Here is a 19661-nt window from a genome sequence, read left to right as displayed (position 1 = left end):
TCAGATTATGTCAAAGGTCAAATTGGAATGAGTTCAGAATACCATTCGAATGCTGATGTTGTTTTATTCTAACACTTCTCTTCATGTGTTTTTGAGCTACCTTAGCTACCATTTGTGCACCAATCTTATGCACCATAAAACATGCTTTAATTTCAATATGGGTGGTCCAATAAAATTTTTTTAATAAAAAATGTATAAATGGAGCCAAATCACAGAAACTGCAAAGATGATTTTAATATCAGTGTCAGGTAAGAGTAAGATGCGTGTCTACATTTTATGGAAGTTTATTATAAATAGCCACTTTTATAAAATCATGTGAAATTTATGTTTTAATACATTTATATTATATCAGTAAATAATTAATTTAAAGACATGTGCATCATCATACGTGATCTTGGCAAACACAACACATGACGTTTTTATTTCAAGTGATAGTTATTTGTGATAGCCTATATGAAAGGGTTAAATTATGATCAAGAGAGAAAGTCACACACACACACACACACACACACACACACACACACACACACACACACACACACACACACACACACACACACACACACACACACACACACAATGATAGAGTGAGAGTGAGGGGGAGGGGAAGGACTGAGAGAAAGGCACACACACAAACTCACAGGGTGAGAGAGAGACCCCCCCCCCCCACACACACACACACAGATAGAGAGGGGGAAGGGGAAAGACAGGCAGATGGCATTCCATAGACTTAATGGTTTGTATACTGTACAAACTGTACATTCTATCCCCCTACACTACCCCTAAGCCTACATATCGCACACACACACACACACACACACACACCATAGCTGTCAACCCTCCCGTTTTTTCCGGGTTTCTCACGTATTTTAGCTCTTTTCCCGCTGTCTTCCCGTTTTAGTATTTTCCCGTAAAATATCCCGTATTTTTACGTTCTGATTGTGTTAACTCAGAACACGCAACTATCTGGTTTAGTGCCAGAAGACGCGAATGAGAAGTCGCGCGCACTGTGAGAAAATTTTCCGTGCACTCATCCGAGAGCGCGCACACGTCTCTCAGCGCGCAAATATTGAGTTCTCTTTCAAGTCTTGCTCTTGAATGGACAAACTCACGCAAAAAGTATGTCAACATATTGATGAGTATTCTAGCAGACATAGTCTGTATATGGCTTAAGTAAGCTTTATACAGTCCAGAAAAGACAACGCATATCCGAGGTCTTAAAGGGGCAGTAGCCTTTACTGCTGTCTGTTTAATGTCAAACAAAAGACAAGGGCATCACTCACTGCTCTTGATTGAATAACTTTTGTAAGTTTAATAGGATTAATCTTTAATTTATACAGTCATATATGCAATGTTATTTTACATTCGATCAATTTCTGTAGGCCTACCTGAAAACTAATGTTAGACGTACCTGAAAAACCTGAAAAGCATAGTTTATTTTATTAGTATCTTTGCTCAATAGTATTTATTTGTGCTGCTGCTTGTATTTAAATGATTTGTTCTTATTATTTTCTTTTGTTTTATTTGACAGTAGTCCTTTTTTCCCTGAACATAGCAAATACTGAACCGTACCGAAACGGTGAACCTTAAACCGTGATACAAACCGAACCGTGAGCAATCTGTACCGTTACACCCCTAGCGTAACGTATGATAAAATGACTGAAAAAAGGTTGGGAAACACTGGCTTAGGCTACTATCGAAGAAGAAGAAGACAGTTGCAGCCGCGCGGTTGGGAGGAAGAGGGAAAAAGTAGCGGGAAGTAAACTTCAAGGAGAGTATAGTAATAATAAATGATAATAAATGGAATAAATAAATAATAAATGAAAATAATAAATGTTATATTTACCCATGGCCTTCCCTGTTATACAGAAATGTAATAGTTATCAAACCTTCCTTAACTGTATAAATAATAAATGAAATATAGATGAATCATCATTAAAGCTACAATTTTCTCTGTTCCCGTTGTTCTTTGATGAACATTAATGACAGGCTGACTCCACAAAATGACTCTAATTTGCCTCTTTGAAAAATAATTCTCTAATTTAACCTTATTACTATACTAATTGTAATATAAATAATACAAATATTAGAAGAAAAATATTTTAAGTGGTCATTATTGACAATAAATATTGCACAAATAGTATTTAGTACCAAAAGATCTCCTCAAAATATTCAATAAATATTATTGAACTAAAATATAGAACATTTATTTAATTGAAAAATAGTTAAGGTGTATGGTCACATTTGACCATCAATTAGTATGAGTATGACCAATTAGTATGGAATACCTGAAGGCTAAGTACAATAAAAAACATTAACATTAATGTTAACATTGTTGCATTACTCTCCATTATAAAACGATCCTGTATGGTTGATGTAATAATCAATGCACACTATGCTGTACTGTTTACCAAAACTTGCTGCAAACCCCTGTAAAGTGGAGCTGTTGTGTATCAAGCCATTCAAATGTATTGACACAGCGCTAGAAGTATTGAGATTTCTGTGAAGCACGACTGCGCGCGCCGCCGGGAGATGATAGAGCATGTCGCAACTCCGAATGGTTTTTCAACACTCTGGCTTTAACTGTTATGCCATATTAGCGCCAAAACGCTATTTATTGTTTGAATTTCGCATTAAAACTTTAAAAAATGTAAAAGCTTAGACATTGTTTAATATCAAAAGCAGGTTTGGCAATTTGGCGTGAGATTAAGTTGGGCAGCGTGAGAGCGTGAGACAGAGCCTGAAAGCGTGAGTGTCACGCCAAATGCGTGAGAGTTGGCAACCCTAGGCAAAAGAGAACTCGATGTGAGCATGAAACTGACGCGAGTCTATCTATGCATCGAGTGTGTGTGTGTGTGTGTGTGTCAGTGTCCCTTGAATAGCTGACATGAGACGCATCCACACAGACAGGACACTGACACACACACATACACATACACACACACACAGACAGGACACACACACACACACACACACACACAGACAGGACACTAACACACACACAGACAGGACACTGGCATACAGCGCGCTCTCTTGTGTCTTGTCGCGCTTGGAAGCATTTACATGAATAGGAGCGTGATCATGTAACGCTAAGCAAAAATGGATATAAAAACGGACGCTGTGTTATTTGCGTTAAATATTTTTAATGCGTTAAGCTTCCGTTTCACGTTGAACGAGTTTGGTGGAGATTGAATAAATCACCTACGAGGAGAACGTAAAAACTCAGACCCTGAATTATACAAATATTCACGTTCAAACAAAAACTTTCTGTGAAAAAAAGACACTTATAAACAGACACTTGTAGAAAATAATGTGAATTTTTTTTAAAAATAAATTTGAACTATGTCAGTAAATAATGAATTTAAAGACAAATGTGTCAAAAGTGATCTTTGCAAACACAGCACATGACCTTCTGTAAAGCACATGTATAGAAAACACACTCACACTCCTCTGTTTTAAAAAAAGAGTTCTGTCTGAATGAGTACATGAAATCACGGCTGTCAGATGATAAGAATTGTAACTCAAATGTGATTTAGAAAATGAGTTCTGTAGTGATATAGTGTCATAGTTCATGTCCACATTAACCACTACGTTGTAATACCAATAGCCATGTCATCATACACATTTGTGTCCTCATAAATCACATAAGCAAGCACAGAGAGAGAGAGAGAGAGAAAGGGAGTTTCAAAAATAATACAACACTGCCCCCTTTTGGTGATAGAGGGGAGGGCACACAAACAGTCAAAAACATTATTAAACTTTGACATGTTGCCATGGCAGCATTATTTGAAATATCAGGAATTCATTCATATGTCTCTATCTGTCATGTTTTCACATTATACTGATGAAGTTTGAAGTCAATCGTGTGAAAATAAGATGGTGATTCAAAGCATTTTTGAAAGTGACACACTTCCTGCTGCCAGTTGGTGGCGCTATAACTTTGACTCACAAAAGTCATATCCATGTGATCGGCCTCTTACAACGAACACACAGCTGAAGTTTCATCCAAATCAGTCAATGTTTGCACAAGTTATTACACACTTCCTGTTTACCTTTTCTCGCCATAAATTTGTTGCTTCGCCACGGCCAAACCGTTTAAGATATCAAAAATCTGTTCGCAATTTAGCATCCGCTGTGTCTTGACTTCATGCTGACCGAGTTTGGCACTGATTGAAACAATGGCCTCGGAGGAGTATATTAAATTCCAGAGCATGTGTTTTCAGAACAACCCATATTAGCTCACTTCCTGTTGGGCTGACACGTAACTTAGAGCACGAAAGTTGTTTGGCCCGATGAGGTCTATATGTGTACCGAGTTTCATACATGTACGTGCAAGTGTGTTTGATATATAGACCAAGTTTTCAGACCCCACTTTAGGGGGCGCTGTCGAGCCCCCCTGCCACGCCCGGGTACCAGCTTCAGCCCGGCTCTGATGGCCGCGCATTCCGATGTGTGTGCAAAGTTTCAAGAGTTTTTGAGCATGGTAAGGGCCCCAAAAGTGCCCGAGAAGTCGATAAAATAATAATAATAATAATAATTAAAGCTGCGAGCAGCGATGACGGGCCCAAGCCGGTGGCACCGCCACCCCGGTGGCATCAGTTTAACTGTGCACGGCAGGCAATAGGCATTTAAAATGGGAAAACATAAAAGGACTATGTCAAAGTCATCTGAATTCACCACATTAACTGCAGCAGTTGGTGCTGCTATGACCACAAACCACAACAGCCACATCTATGAGATCAATTAAATTTATATGAATTTCATGTCAGATTATGTCAAAGGTCAAATTGGAATGAGTTCAGAATACCATTCGAATGCTGATGTTGTTTTATTCTAACACTTATCTTCATGTGTTTTTGAGCTACCTTAGCTACCATTTGTGCACCAATCTTATGACCATAAAACATGCTTTCATTTCAATATGGGTGGTCCAATAAATTTCTTTTAATAAAAAATGTATAAATGGAGCCAAATCACAGAAACTGCAAAGATGATTTTAATATCAGTGTCAGGTAAGAGTAAGATGCGTGTCTACATTTTATGGAAGTTTATTATAAATAGCCACTTTTATAAAATCATGTGAAATTTATGTTTTAATACATTTATATTATATCAGTAAATAATTAATTTAAAGACATGTGCATCATACGTGATCTTGGCAAACACATCACATGACGTTTTTATTTCAAGTGATAGTTATTTGTGATAGCCTATATGAAAGGGTTAAATTATGATCAAGAGAGAAAGTCACACACACACACACACACACACACACACACACACACACACACACACACACACACACACACACACACACAAACACAATGATAGAGTGAGAGTGAGGGGGAGGGTAAGGACTGAGAGAAAGGCACACACACAAACTCACAGGGTGAGAGAGAGACCCCCCCCCCCCCCCCCCCCCCCACACACACACACACACACACACACACAGATAGAGAGGGGGAAGGGGAAAGACAGGCAGATGGCATTCCATAGACTTAATGGTTTGTATACTGTACAAACTGTACATTCTATCCCCCTACACTACCCCTAAGCCTACATATCGCACACACACACACACACACACACACTACCCCTAAACCTACCATCACAGAAAACATTCTGCATTTTTACATTTTTATTAAAAAATTGTTTAATATGCTGTTAAAGCTATTTTGATTTACGGGGACACATGAAATGTCTTCATAAACCATGATTATGTTGTAATAAACACCCCTCCACCTATATATGTTATATATATATTATGTTATATATACCATGATTATATCCCAAAATAATAAATGTTATATTTACCCATGGCCTTCCCTGTTATACAGAAATGTAATAGTTATCAAACCTTCCTTAACTGCATAAATAATAAATGAAATATAGATGAATCATCATTAAAGCTACAATTTTCTCTATTCCCGTTGTTCTTTGATGAACATTAATGACAGGCATCATCAGTGCTCCTGTCACTTTAAGAACAACCGCGGATCTCACGCGCGGTCCCGCGCATCTCATTTCCTCACAACTCTTTAAAGTTCATTTAAGACGTTATTTAACTAATTTAAGACTCTAATATGAGAATACTCAAAATCCTCTGTGTTATTGTTTGTTCAAGAGCAAAAGAGAACTCGATGTGAGCAGGAAACTGACGCGAGTCTATCTATGCGTCGAGTGTGTGTGTGTGTGTGTGTGTGTGTGTGTCAGTGTCCCTTGATTAGCTGACATGAGACGCATCCACACAGATAGGACACTGACAGACACACACACACACACACACACACACACACACACACACACACACACACACACACACACACACACACACACACACACACACACACACACACACACACACACACACACACCGCAGCATAGCCATACAGTTTAAGTTCACCCACACTATATATTAATAAAAAGGTTTACAGTGCAAATACTGTTGTTGCAAATACTGTGCATAAAATTTGAAAACATTTGCAAAAAACACCACTGTATCATTACATTTTTTTTTTAAACCTTTAAGTAACCATTTTTTAAACATCTATAAACATTACATTTACATAGATAGACGGACCAGATATTCCTAACACTTTGGGAATACTTTAGGGTTACTAGTTGTTTTGTAAACTGTCTATAAACATTATCTGGATGGTTATTGTAAAGTTGCAACCGATGACTATAATACCTTGTTAAATAGTTTAATAAACAGTACCAGTAAAACGTGGGCAGTACCAGTAAAACATGTAAACAGTACCAGTCAAACATGTGGGTTGTCCTGATACTGTACTTCAAAATGTAATAGTGTAAAAATTGCCACAGAATAAAGTAATTGTTCAAGATCTATTGGTAACTCATAAAAATAATGTCATATTTGCATAAACTGTCACTACCGTATATCCCGACACTAGCACATTAAGATAAGCTATGAAAAAAATCATGTTCCTCTGCCTCTTTCTGGTTAAATAATGTTTATAATAATTGTTAATATAGCATGCTATATTAACTATTCCAGGTTATTTATGCATAGCATAAATAATAGTTAGTATAGCATGCTATGCCACTTTCATCAAAACATATTACAAAGCTATAGCAATCTCATGTCATTCCGTCTGTTCGAAAAAAAAGTTGCACTAACTGTTCGTTACAAGCAGCATTTGCCATCAGACAGGTAACGATAGCTAACATAAACATATTTTTGCTAGCCCACCTGCTGCAAACTTACACCATTTTTGTACAAGACAAGTAGAGCTATTTTATCCAGTGTAATTTATCACATACCACTATCTTGTTTTTTCTTATCCTCCTCTTTATTTCTCTTTTTTCTTTTCTGGCTTCCTGAAGCATAAAATTCCGCTTCAAATCCGAAGATTTTGTATTTTGCCGACAGCAGAGATCGCGTTGTTGGCTGGCTGCTGTCAGCGACTTCTGAGAGGGGCCCCTTAAGGGGGATCCCGATAACAGTGTCATTGCACTTTACTGCATTGACTATCAATGGGGCGCTCACACAGTTTGTCGTTTCATTTTATTCTTAACCTGTCGCTGTCTTGGTGCCCCAGGCCAGCTCGAGGCCCCAAGCAATTGCTTGGTTTGCCTGCCTTGTCGCGACGGGCCTGCACACACACACACACACACACACACACACACACACACACACACACACACACACACACACACACACAGACAGGACACTGACACACACACACACACACACACACACAGGACATTGGCATACAGCGTGTTCTCTTGTGTCTTGTCGCGCTTGGAAGCATTTACATGAATAGGAGCGTGATCATGTAACGCTAAGCAAAAATGGATATAAAAACGGACGCTGCGTTATTTGCGTTAAATATTTTTAATGCGTTAAGCTTCCGTTTCACGTTGACCGAGTTTGGTGGAGATTGAATAAATCGCCTACGAGGAGAACGTAAAAACTCAGAAACTGAATTATACAAATATTCACGTTCAAACAAACTTTCTGTGAAAAAAGACACTTATAAACAGACACTTGTAGAAAATAATGTGAATTTTTTTTTTTTTTATATAAATTTGAACTATGTCAGTAAATAATGAATTTAAAGACAAATGTGTCAAAAGTGATCTTTGCAAACACAGCACATGACCTTCTGTAAAGCACATGTATAGAAAACACACTCACACTCCTCTGTTTTAAAAAAAAGAGTTCTGTCTGAATGAGTACATGAAATCACGGCTGTCAGGTGAAAAGAATTGTAACTCAAATGTCATTTAGAAAATGAGTTCTGTAGTGATATAGTGTCATAGTTCATGTCCACATTAACCACTACGTTGTAATACCAATAGCCATGTCATCATACACATTTGTGTCCTCATAAATCACATAAGCAAGCACAGAGAGAGAGAGAGAGAGAGAGAAAGGGAGTTTCAAAAATAATACAACACTGCCCCCTTTTGGTGATAGAGGGGAGGGCACACAAACAGTCAAAAACATTATTAAACTTTGACATGTTGCCATGGCAGCATTATTTGAAATATCAGGAATTCATTCATATGTCTCTATCTGTCATGTTTTCACATTATACTGATGAAGTTTGAAGTCAATCGTGTGAAAATAAGATGGTGATTCAAAGCATTTTTGAAAGTGACACACTTCCTGCTGCCAGTTGGTGGCGCTATAACTTTGACTCACAAAAGTCATATCCATGTGATCGGCCTCTTACAACGAACACACAGCTGAAGTTTCATCCAAATCAGTCAATGTTTTCACAAGTTATTACACACTTCCTGTTTACCTTTTCTCGCCATAAATTCGTTGCTTCGCCACGGCCAAACCGTTTAAGATATCAAAAATCCGTTCGCAATTTAGCATCCTCTGTGTCTTGACTTCATGCTGACCGAGTTTGGCACTGATTGAAACAATGGCCTCGGAGGAGTATATTAAATTCCAGAGCATGTGTTTTCAGAACAACCCATATTAGCTCACTTCCTGTTGGGCTGACACGTAACTTAGAGCACGAAAGTTGTTTGGCCCAATGAGGTCTATATGTGTACCGAGTTTCATACATGTACGTGCAAGTGTGTTTGATATATAGACCAAGTTTTCAGACACCACTTTAGGGGGCGCTGTCGAGCCCCCCTGCCACGCCCGGGTACCAGCTTCAGCCCGGCTCTGATGGCCGCGCATTCCGATGTGTGTGCAAAGTTTCAAGAGTTTTTGAGCATGGTAAGGGCCCCAAAAGTGCCCGAGAAGTCGATAAAATAATAATAATAATAATAATAAGAAACAGAGGAAGAACAATAGGGCTCTGCGCCCTTTCAGGGCTTGGGCCCTAATAATAAGAAACAGAGGAAGAACAATAGGGCTCTGCGCCCTTTCAGGGCTTGGGCCCTAAATATGGATAATATGCATTATTTCACTAGGATACTGTTTGGGCTCATACACAAAATATGCTAGATTTAAATGTGTCATAGCTGATAAAACACTGATGAGAATATTGCTTGAGAATATATTTACAGAGATAATATTAGATATTATATTTGCACCAAATTATTATTTATGCGTTATGCGTTGCAATTGACGACGGCCATTACAAAGGAAATCCCACAGAATAGAATTTAGCTTAAAGTGCATGGAGCTGCTTGATTTATTTGTTGTTTGTTGATTTTCAAATATAAAACTTGTTAAAATGTTTTAAGTGTGTGCATCTGTTCCTTTTGAACACTTTCATCTCATTTGGAGAAAACCGTGATAATTTGGGTCACTATAATCGTGATGTGAAATTTCCATACCGTTTCATCCCTACTGGAAACCTGTCCATTAGTTTCTACTGCTTCTGTTACACTTTTGCGGGAACCAATCACAGACTGGCTTATCCACCTGGCGCGCTATTGGTGGGTTTAACACAATGACGGATAGAGAAGCGATGGGTCGTTGCCCGTTTATCACGCCTCTTGTGGTCTGATTGGTTGAAGGACTATCCAATTGGGTACAGAGTCATTTAATTTATGCTCGTTGTTCACGCCTCTTGTGCAGTAGAACAGGGCATGTACAGATATGAACAAGTTAAATTTAAGACTTTTTGAGACCTTTTAATACCACCTTACGTGAAATTTAAGACCAAACCTGTGATGGAAATACACATTATATTACATGCATATATGTAATATTTAATCCAAAAAGAAAACAAAATATCCCGAGACCCAAGCATAGCATTTTGTTAACTGTAGTGGATACTATGTTTTAGTGATTTTTTTGACACCATACGAGTCACATTTTTAATTCTGGGTGTCCTGTAAAGAGCACATTCAGAGATTTTCAGAGATATCATTTTGGAGGTTTCACCATGACCACTCCCTCTTCTGTCTCTAAATATGACTAGCACTGACTGAATGATCAAATTTTACAGTCTTATGGAAATAAGATTATATTTTGCAATTATCATTTAAATCTAAATTTCAAATAGTTTGTTGTAAATCAATATCTCAGAAAATTATTATGGAGTTTCAAAATCAGCATATGACTTACTAAACATACATATGTTACTAAACAGGACTTCGATTTCATACATCCACTATAGTGGACATCAGAGCAACTTAAAAGCACTTAAAGCATTTTGGAAGACACAAGTGAACAGGAAAATGAATTATATATCAATATTTCCATGAAACATTAGCCATTCTAATGAAAATATTGCCAATTACTACTCCCATTAGTACACTTGTTTTTTTTTTTTTTATGGCCATTTTACACATATTGCATAACGTAAAATAGTATATCAAATCATTCTGTTGTTTCTTTCATAACACAGGCTAGTTGAAATGTTCACTTTGTCCACTACAGTGTAATGTAACAATAAAAGCCCAATTTATCCCCACAAAGTATCATATCACCAAGCCTTTTGGTGGCATTAACAATTTATTCTGAAGTAATATATTCATCAGTGCTTTTAAAAGTACAGCTTAAAAATGTCAAGAATTTACTCTAGGGCTGTTACCAATCAAATTAAATAATTTACAGTGAAAAATTACAACTGCAAAAAATAATGTTATGAGATTAATGTTTTAAATACAATTTTGAATAGGCCTATACGAATAAGAAATGTTTAAAGGGTTAGTTCAACCAAAAATGAAAATTCTGTCATTAATTACTTACCCTCATGTCGTTCGACACCCGTAAGACCTCCGTTCATCTTCAGAACACAAATGAAGATATTTTAGTTGAAATCTGATGGCTCTGAAAGGCCTCCATTGGCACAATGCACGGTACACTCTCAAGACCCTTAAAAGGTACTAAAGACGTCGTTACAAAGTCCATCTCACTACAGTGGTTCTACAATAACTTTATGGAGTGACGAGAATTAGTTTTTGTGCGCAAAAAAACCCTAAATAACGACTTATATAGTGATGATGATTTCAAAACAAGGCATCATGAAGCTTTGATTCAGCGATTCAGCAGTTTGGATCGCCAAATTTCAGCAGTTTGGCGGTTTGACACGCGATCCGAATCATGATTCGCCTCACTGATTCATAACGCTTTGAAGCTTCATGATGCCGTGTTTTGAAATCGTCATCACTATGCAAGTCGTTATTTAAGGTTTTTTTGCGCACAAAAACTAATTCTCGTCACTCCATAAAGTTATTGTAGAACCACTGTAGTGAGATGGACTTTGTAACAACGTCTTTAGTACCTTTTAAGGGTCTTGAGTGTGTACAGTGCATTGTGCCAATGGAGGCCTTTCAGAGCCATCAGATTTCAACTAAAATATCTTCATTTGTGTTCCGAAGATGAACGGAGGTCTTACGGGTGTCGAACGACATGAGGGTAAGTAATTAATGACAGAATTTTCATTTTTGGGTGAACTAACCCTTTAAACTTACATTTAAATACACTAAACCACCAGTAGGTGGCGGTAAGTCAATTCAATTCAACCAACTGGTTCAAAGCACTGGAACAAAACAACATGCGGAGTGTCGCTTGGAGAACGCGAAATGGCTTACTTCTGCGGTCATCTTTGTTTGAAACTATTTTAATTGGTGAAACTGAACAAAACAGTGAATATTGTGTCTAAAATGTAAGTAACTTTACTACTTGTTTGTTGAACTTGTAATGTAACGTGCACTCGTGAAAATACTCAGCAAAATAGCTCCTTTGTCATGGTATATTATTTAACCACAGGACTATATTATAAATAAACTAAACATGTTGCATTTTTACCTCAGTATGTTTATTCTGTGAATTTCTTTACGTTTGCCATTACGCTCATTTTATTTCTCCATGACAGTTTCTCACAAACAGTCAGGCAGCGCGAGCTCAACAACAGCGCGACACTGATAACAGAAATATACTATCCATCATCTGTCGCTGAATGTAATAAAATCAGAAGAATCATTCACTCGTGATATGATGCTGCCATTTGTTGTAAACTTGCATGAACCCATTTAAACTAGTTAGGAGGCTGGTCAGCTAACGTTAGCTGTAGTTCGACTGGATTCTGCCACCGCACTTCTCTCTGATGACGACGCAGAAACTAACGTTACAGCAGGGGAGATATCTGTCTGTGGTTTGTCCAATGATAACAGTCACTGTGTCCGTCAGACCGGAGAAATTTCCCCGGTAATGTGACCAAAAATATTTAAGACCCATCGAATCTGAATTTAAGACATTTTTAAAGCCTTATTTAAGGAAAACCTTATTTAAGACATGTTAAGACTTTTAAAGGACCCGCGGCCACCCTGTAGAAAATACATAGCAGACTCTCCAGACCAATGTTAAATCTTAAATTGAGCTTGGTCTGGCGATAGCCAGACAATCATTTAGTGGTTATTTTACAAAAATATTTGACCACAGAAATTAGTCGACTGACCAATTACATCTGCACTGATTTTCTTTTTTTCATGTTATATTTATAAGTTGAGGTGTAAGTTGATTTATAATTACAGGTGACAGTTATTCAAACAGCTACCTGAGAGCTGTTTAATATTTTTTAGAAATGTTGGTGTTGCATTTAATTAGAAAGCCATGTGTCCATATTCACATTCCCTCGCACTAGGCTAGCTGAGCTTTAGCCATCACTAACTTAGAAAGTATCGAATAAGAGATTGTCACTCTGCAAATGTAAAATTTATTCATACCTGGTCAACATGGTTTCCATCACCAGTGGGCCAGCGGTGTTTGCTTGCAGTGCAGCTGCCCAACTGCTCCCCAGGCTGCCTTTGAAAGAAATAGCCCACAGTGGCATCATCTTGGGAACGGCCGCTCAGTGGAGGCTGAGGGGTGCCGGGGTTGGGATTGGCCACCCGGTCCATACCTGGCAGAGGGTGAGCTCCTCCAGGTCCCTGCCCAGCACCTCCTACTGTGGCTAGAGAACCCCCCGCATGGACTCTGACCCCTCCAGTCTCTGGCGCACCATTTGTGTGCAGCATCCCACCTCGCGTCTCCTGCCAGGCCACGTCATTCATACCTAAGATGCTGCATGGAATGCTCATTCCACGGAAAAAACCTTCAGAAAAAAGGTGCAAAGAAGTTAAATGTCATTTGAAAAGTGAATTTGCCTCCATGGCATTAGACTAATCCTGATTAAGCATACATTTATTATTTTGAACTATTTGGAATGCAGAATGACTGTGAAACAAAATTAATTAAGAATATTTTATTATTCCGAGGAGTCCATGGAGGGATGGAGTTCCAGTTCAAAATGTAGATTTATATCTTGTATCCATGTAAAAGCCTCCAAATACTATGCATATTTCATACATAAATATAGTAGGATTTTCTGCATATATTTAAAAAAATATATAAAATACGTCCCCTACTAGAGCCCCCCAGAGAATCTTGGCCATTTCCACTACTGTGTACACTATACACACAAAACAACCAAGCAATGCAATCGAATACAAACAAATAAAACAAAATAAACAAATAAACAAAGCCACACCATAATTTACTTAAGTCTTCATAAACGTGGCCACTACTAAAAACCTTGCTTACTCAGTTTTTTAAAAGCAGAATTTCAAGCGTTTCTATGTGAATGTATGTTGAGTGGACAGGGATAGCAGAATGCTAACGACTAACACAATAATAATGGACGGCGGTAAATTTTCCCATTGTTTTATATGTAGAATTATAAACTGGTAGTGTTTCTTTTGTTTTTTATATATAATGATTTTGTTGTGAGATTATGAGACTGAAACATTTAGTCTCAGCAATGTTTTATTTGATCGAGGTTGTCTGTTGTTTGTTAGCATCACAGGGCCCATGACTCCGCCAGCTAGCACTTCGCTAACAGTCAGCACAAGAGATGGCTTGTTTTAAACCCAATTTACTTATATTTAAGCATTTCAATTTCCATAGCGTCTTTGTAAAGAGGCTATTGAAGTGAATAGCGAATCCAACTGCGTAAAAAAATGTCTTGACAAGTCCGACTTCAAAGTGCTTGTGTCTCTGCTAGTGTGCGAGCCGCTTTGTTGATAAAACATCACACAGGCCTCTCGCCTCTAAAAGTTAATTTTATAACCAATGAATCCAGTTAAAACCAGTAACAAACGATTATGCATCTTCAAACGTGGACCTTACGGCTGTGTGAACCCAACAGCGAGGCAATTTCATGATAATTCATGAATAAACTCCCTTGTCTTAGATCACAACACGGCCCCCTGCTTGAGCCCCTAAACAAAAGGGGCAACAATTGACATTCGCGGTCCGATATATCCATCACATCTGCTCAAAGATACTCACGCGCAGTGTATGATGATGTTCAAGACCGATGCTTCGTGCTAGACGCGGTATTGTGTGTAAGTTTAGTTTCCGTGGAGATGTGGTCTGTGTGTGTGTGTGTGTGTGTGTGTGTGTTTTAATGATTAGGTGTTGGAGGCGCTTGTATGGGAGTTTGGGAGGATTGGTGCCCTCCTCCCCGTGCATTCTCTCTCTTTCTCTCTCTCTCTCTCTCTCTCTCTCTCTCTCTCTCTCTCTCTCTCTCTCTCTCTCTCACACACACACACACACACATTTGTTTCATTATATCAGTACATTGCATTTACTTTTATAATATAATTTCTATTACCTAACCCAACCTTACCCACCACAGAAACATGTGCAAAACAAAAACATGTTTTGACTGATTTAAAAGCCTTTTTAACTTGTGAGGACCAGAAAGGGTCAAAGCATTACATTCATAATAAAGCTGCAAGCAGCATTTAACGGGGTTCAAGCAGTTACAGGGGTTTAAGGGTTTAAGCACCTATGCATAAAATATATTCGGCTATGTTTTATTTAGCAAGCATGTAACCACTTAGAAAACTTAGGAAACCAAAAGTAATTAAAAGATCATATAAGAGATTCAGTAAAGAATCATTTTGGCCAAATGTATTCCAGATGCATTTTGTCCAATTAATGTTGGATTGATGTTTATAAGGAAGATCATCCATGTCAGCATTTGATATATTATTTTACCGTTTGGTGGACAAACATGCACCTGGAAAATTGTACAGTGAAGAATAAGTATTAGCTAAGTATAACTAAAAAGGAAAAAGAAAAATAATGTTTTATGTTACATTAAAATAAGTGAATATAAATATGATCAATAGGTTTGGTAACGGTTCTTAGCAAAGTATTGGAAACAATAGTTTGTGAGCAAATTTAAGTCTTTAATAATTTTCAGCTTGCACATTGAGAAGGAAACGCAACGGGAATAGCATTAACACAGATGACTGCTTAGCACACATTGATGAAAATAAATTAGGAGCAGAATTGTTAGATTTTTTTTACAATTACTTTTCATACTGTACATTGGTTTAAAAGTTATCTGTGTAATAGGGGACATTGTGTATTTAATATTGGAACTTTTTTAGATGTGAAAGAGTTGCAATGTGGTGTGCCTCAAGGAAGTTGTTTAGGACCATTACTATTTTCTATTTTACCAATAAACTTTCTCTTGTACTAAAGTGTGCACGGACAGTCATGTATGCAGATGAAACAATATTATATTTAACTGCAACATCAATTAAGCAGTTGTCTACTGCTTTGGATAAGGAATTATAATTGGTCAAAGTAGGTACAGAATAATAAGTTGGTTGTAAACTTGACAAAAACCAAAAGCATTTTGGTGATCCATAAATCAGATCTGAAATGTCACTCACGAAAGCCAGATATACTATTAGAATAACTATTTCAGATTGATAATTAAAGGTAATTGAAGATTGTCTCTCTGCTTTGTTTCATAAGAAATCATTTGTCGAGAGTTCCTTATGTCCTGTAGTAGCCTACATGTCATAATTTCAACACCAGGCATGCATCAAAAGGATGTTTTTTTACTTCTTGTTTCGAAAACTACTGTAAAACAACATACTGTAATATATAGAGGAATGGAAATATGGAATGATTTACCATTGCATATTACATATTTGGAGTAAAATTAAATTAAATTAAAAAGTTGTACAAAATCTTTAAAGGAACATTAATGGCACAATAGTAAATTGTTGATTTTGATATTTGAAATTAATTTTGGGTTTGTATGTTTCATTGACTTTTTATTGTTATGGATTCATGTATTTTTACTTGTTGGGACCTCAGGAAAAGTAGCCACTAGGTATTGGCTAATGGGGATCCAAATAAATAAATAAATAAACTTAGATCATATATGAAAAAAGACCATTTACTAAGGAATAATTTTTTTAATAAAAATGTTAAAAAAATTGGCAGTTATAGCACTACGTCTTGCCCAATCTCCACCACTTTTTTAGGTGTCTTCAGAGTGTGCTGTGTCAATACATATGTGTGTCGAATTTGTTATAAATATCTCACTGAATTTTGAGATCAGGGGTGTCCAAAGTTGGTCCGGGAGGGCCACTGTCCTGCAGAGTCTAGCTCCAAGTTGCCTTAACACCCTTGTCTGAAAGTTTCTAGTATGCTTAATAAGACCGTGATTAGCTGGTACAGGTGTGTTGAATTTGGGTTGGAGCTAAACTCTGCAGGACAGTGGCCGTCCAGGAGCAGGATCGGACACCCCGTTATAGACACTTACAGTATATTTATGAGAGTATAAAAATTACTAATGGGCAACATTGATTGAAATTTACTTCCTATCATAGTTTTGACATTTGGACATTATTGTTTAGCTATTGACCTATGTTATCAAATTCCCTGTGGTGGTTTCGACTCAATTGGACTAGCAGTTTAGAAGATAATTGCAAAAGTTTTGTAAGCACTAAATTACACTGTTACACAAACCATAAGGCAAAACCTGCCATGTTTGGTATCGTTGGACTCTCGTGAAAAATACTGGCTTGAAACTTCTTAGGCTCCTTCAAGGCATTGTGCCGATGATGCAAACTGTGTTTTTTGAGATACACCAATGTTCTCATAGACTATCATGGCACCCTGGACAAAGGCACTGCATGCCAATTATTATCAGACTAATGGTTGGGTGTGGTTATAGCCATTTTCATGACATTTTTTCCGCTTACAGCGCCACCAAGTGGCCAATCGTCGCAATTTTTTTCATGTGACCTACGTTTCAGCTCATAGACATGTGACCTGAGTTTAGCAAATATATCTCATTCTGTTCACAAGTTATAGTCATTTTAGTAAAAGTGGCACCTGACACGTTGAACATTTTGGTTCTCCTTAGCGACCATGAATTGAAAAATCTATTTTTTTTTTAAATAATTATTTATAGTCTCTCACAAAAGAACATTTCTACAGTGGTTTGGTTCCGATTAGGGGAAAAAAACGTGTGAGTATAGTTTGTAAAAGTAGGTTTTTCAAAAAAAACAACATTTCTCGAAATTGGCACCTGAAGGGCGAGCCAATCCGCATTGCATGCATTTTGTCCGTCTTGAGTCAAGGGTTCCAACGATATAAGACACTTAAGTCCACGCCTAACGGTTTAGGAGTTATGAGCCATTTTGTACTTTTGCTCGCTGTAGCGCCCCGTAAGGCCGATTGGGGCGTGCCTCGGTGACGCTGGTAGTCGGTGTGAGTACTACCAGCCCTGAAAGTTTCAAGTCTCTACGACTTACGGTTTGATCTGCCCGATCAGTTTTAGATGGAGAATGATGCATCATGGGAAATTTAGCAATTACAATATGCCCTTTGGGCTTGAACCCCTAAATATCAGGGTGTGCATGTGCTCATGTTCAGGTGTTCGGAGTGGCATACCATGCAACTACTAGGCTATATTACCATGGAAGCCAGCAAACAAACTGGGTCAGAGATCACAGATTCTACCCGAACTAAAATCGCTGTAAAATGCCAGGTTGTTTCAATCCAAATTTGGGTCAGATATGGACAAATCCAACCATTGGGTTAAAAATTTAACCCAACAGTTAGTGTCCATATTTGACCTAAATTTGGCTTGAAACAACCCAGCAACCTTTTTTACAGTGTTTAAACAGGTCTGCATGTGTATATTTAAAAAGTAACAAATGAATGTAGGCTATTCGAACTTGACAGCTCAAAAATAGATCAAGTATGTGAACTTGAACACATTTAATTTTTTACATTTGATTATTTCAAAAGATCTCCTTCAGGAATGTTCATTAAGTTGTTGGGGTAACAGCTTAGGCCCCAGGACCAGTAGTGAAAAATGAAGACCAAGAGTCAGGAGTTAGATTAATTCAAGAAAAATTTACTGAAGAATAGTTTGCAGTTTCATCAGCAGAAGCCAGCTCACAAGGAGTTTGTAGGCCGCACTCCCTCTAACAGTCTCCCCTCCTCCGCCTAACGTACATACAATTTCTGAACAGTTATACTGTTTTCAAGGTCTAGCCACGTCATTACTGCCATGTTGAATGATTCTGATTGGCAGAGAAAATGCACAGTCACAGTAAATTTCCACACAAGGATAGATAGCAGAGCATATCACTAAAATGGGTAGACTAGTTGTCGCCCCATGACTAGATTTAGATCACAATTCAATTCAATTCAAATTTATTTGTATAGCGCTTTTCACAATACACATTGTTTCAAAGCAGCTTTACAGAAAGTGCATTTCATAAATGTACATTGAAAAAATGTTAGAAAGAGAATGTTAAAGCAAAATTTTAGAAAAAGTTCATCAATCATGTATTAATTTAGGCCATAACAATGCTGGCGTCGAATCGTCTCTTCACAGGCATCGAGTCATCTCATCACAGGTGTTGGGGCATCTGAAGTCTCCATGAGAGGCTGGATACAAACTGGAGTTGACGAACTATTTACCTCGGGACTAGTGTCCCGAGATAACAACAGAAAAGCAGATGGGAAATAATTAGCATAGCTGCTGTTCAGAATATTAATGTTTTTGATCCGATTTAACTGTAGTATAAAAGGTAATTATAATGTGAATGCTTGGCTAAAGAGATGCGTCTTTAATCTAGTTTTAAACTGGGACAGCGAGTGTGAACCTCGAACAATATCAGGAAGACTATTCCAGAGTTTAGGAGCTAAATGTGAAAATGCCCTCCCTCCTTTAGTGGACTTAGATATCCTTGGAATGACCAGAAGCCTCGAGTTTAGTGATCTTAAAGAGCGCGATGGATTGTAGGGCGATAGAAGATCCGTTAAATACACTGGAGCTAAACCATTTAGGGCTTTATAGGTCAGTAGCAATACTTTGTAATTGATACGGAACTTAATAGGTAACCAGTGTAGAGATGATAAAATTGGTGTTATATGATCATATTTTCTTGACCTAGTAAGAACT

The 19661-nt window shown here is 37.7% G+C and overlaps 1 protein-coding gene across 6 annotated transcripts in view; it reads right to left on the bottom strand.

The window, feature by feature from the left end:
• Nucleotides 1–14923, bottom strand: part of pum2 (pumilio RNA-binding family member 2) — a 243473-nt gene extending 228550 nt beyond the window's left edge. For 5 of the 6 annotated variants that reach the window (XM_079831666.1, XM_079831668.1, XM_079831667.1 and 2 more), the window contains exons 1-2: nt 14717–14923; nt 13114–13481 (exon numbers count right to left, since the gene is read on the bottom strand). In XM_079831666.1, coding sequence (XP_079687792.1) covers nt 13114–13467 — 354 coding nt within the window. In that variant the 5' untranslated portion in view covers nt 13468–13481; nt 14717–14923. The remainder of the gene's footprint in view (nt 1–13113; nt 13482–14716) is intronic. The other variant, XM_079831670.1, reaches the window with a different exon arrangement.
• Between the last annotated feature and the right edge of the window lie 4738 nt (nt 14924–19661).

The sequence above is a fragment of the Gobio gobio genome, assembly GCF_949357685.1.
Source record: "Gobio gobio genome assembly, chromosome: 12".
Classification (NCBI taxonomy): Eukaryota; Metazoa; Chordata; class Actinopteri; order Cypriniformes; family Gobionidae; genus Gobio; species Gobio gobio.
The sequence above is the reverse complement of the archived record's forward strand: the minus strand, read 5'-3'. Positions and strand labels throughout refer to the sequence as shown.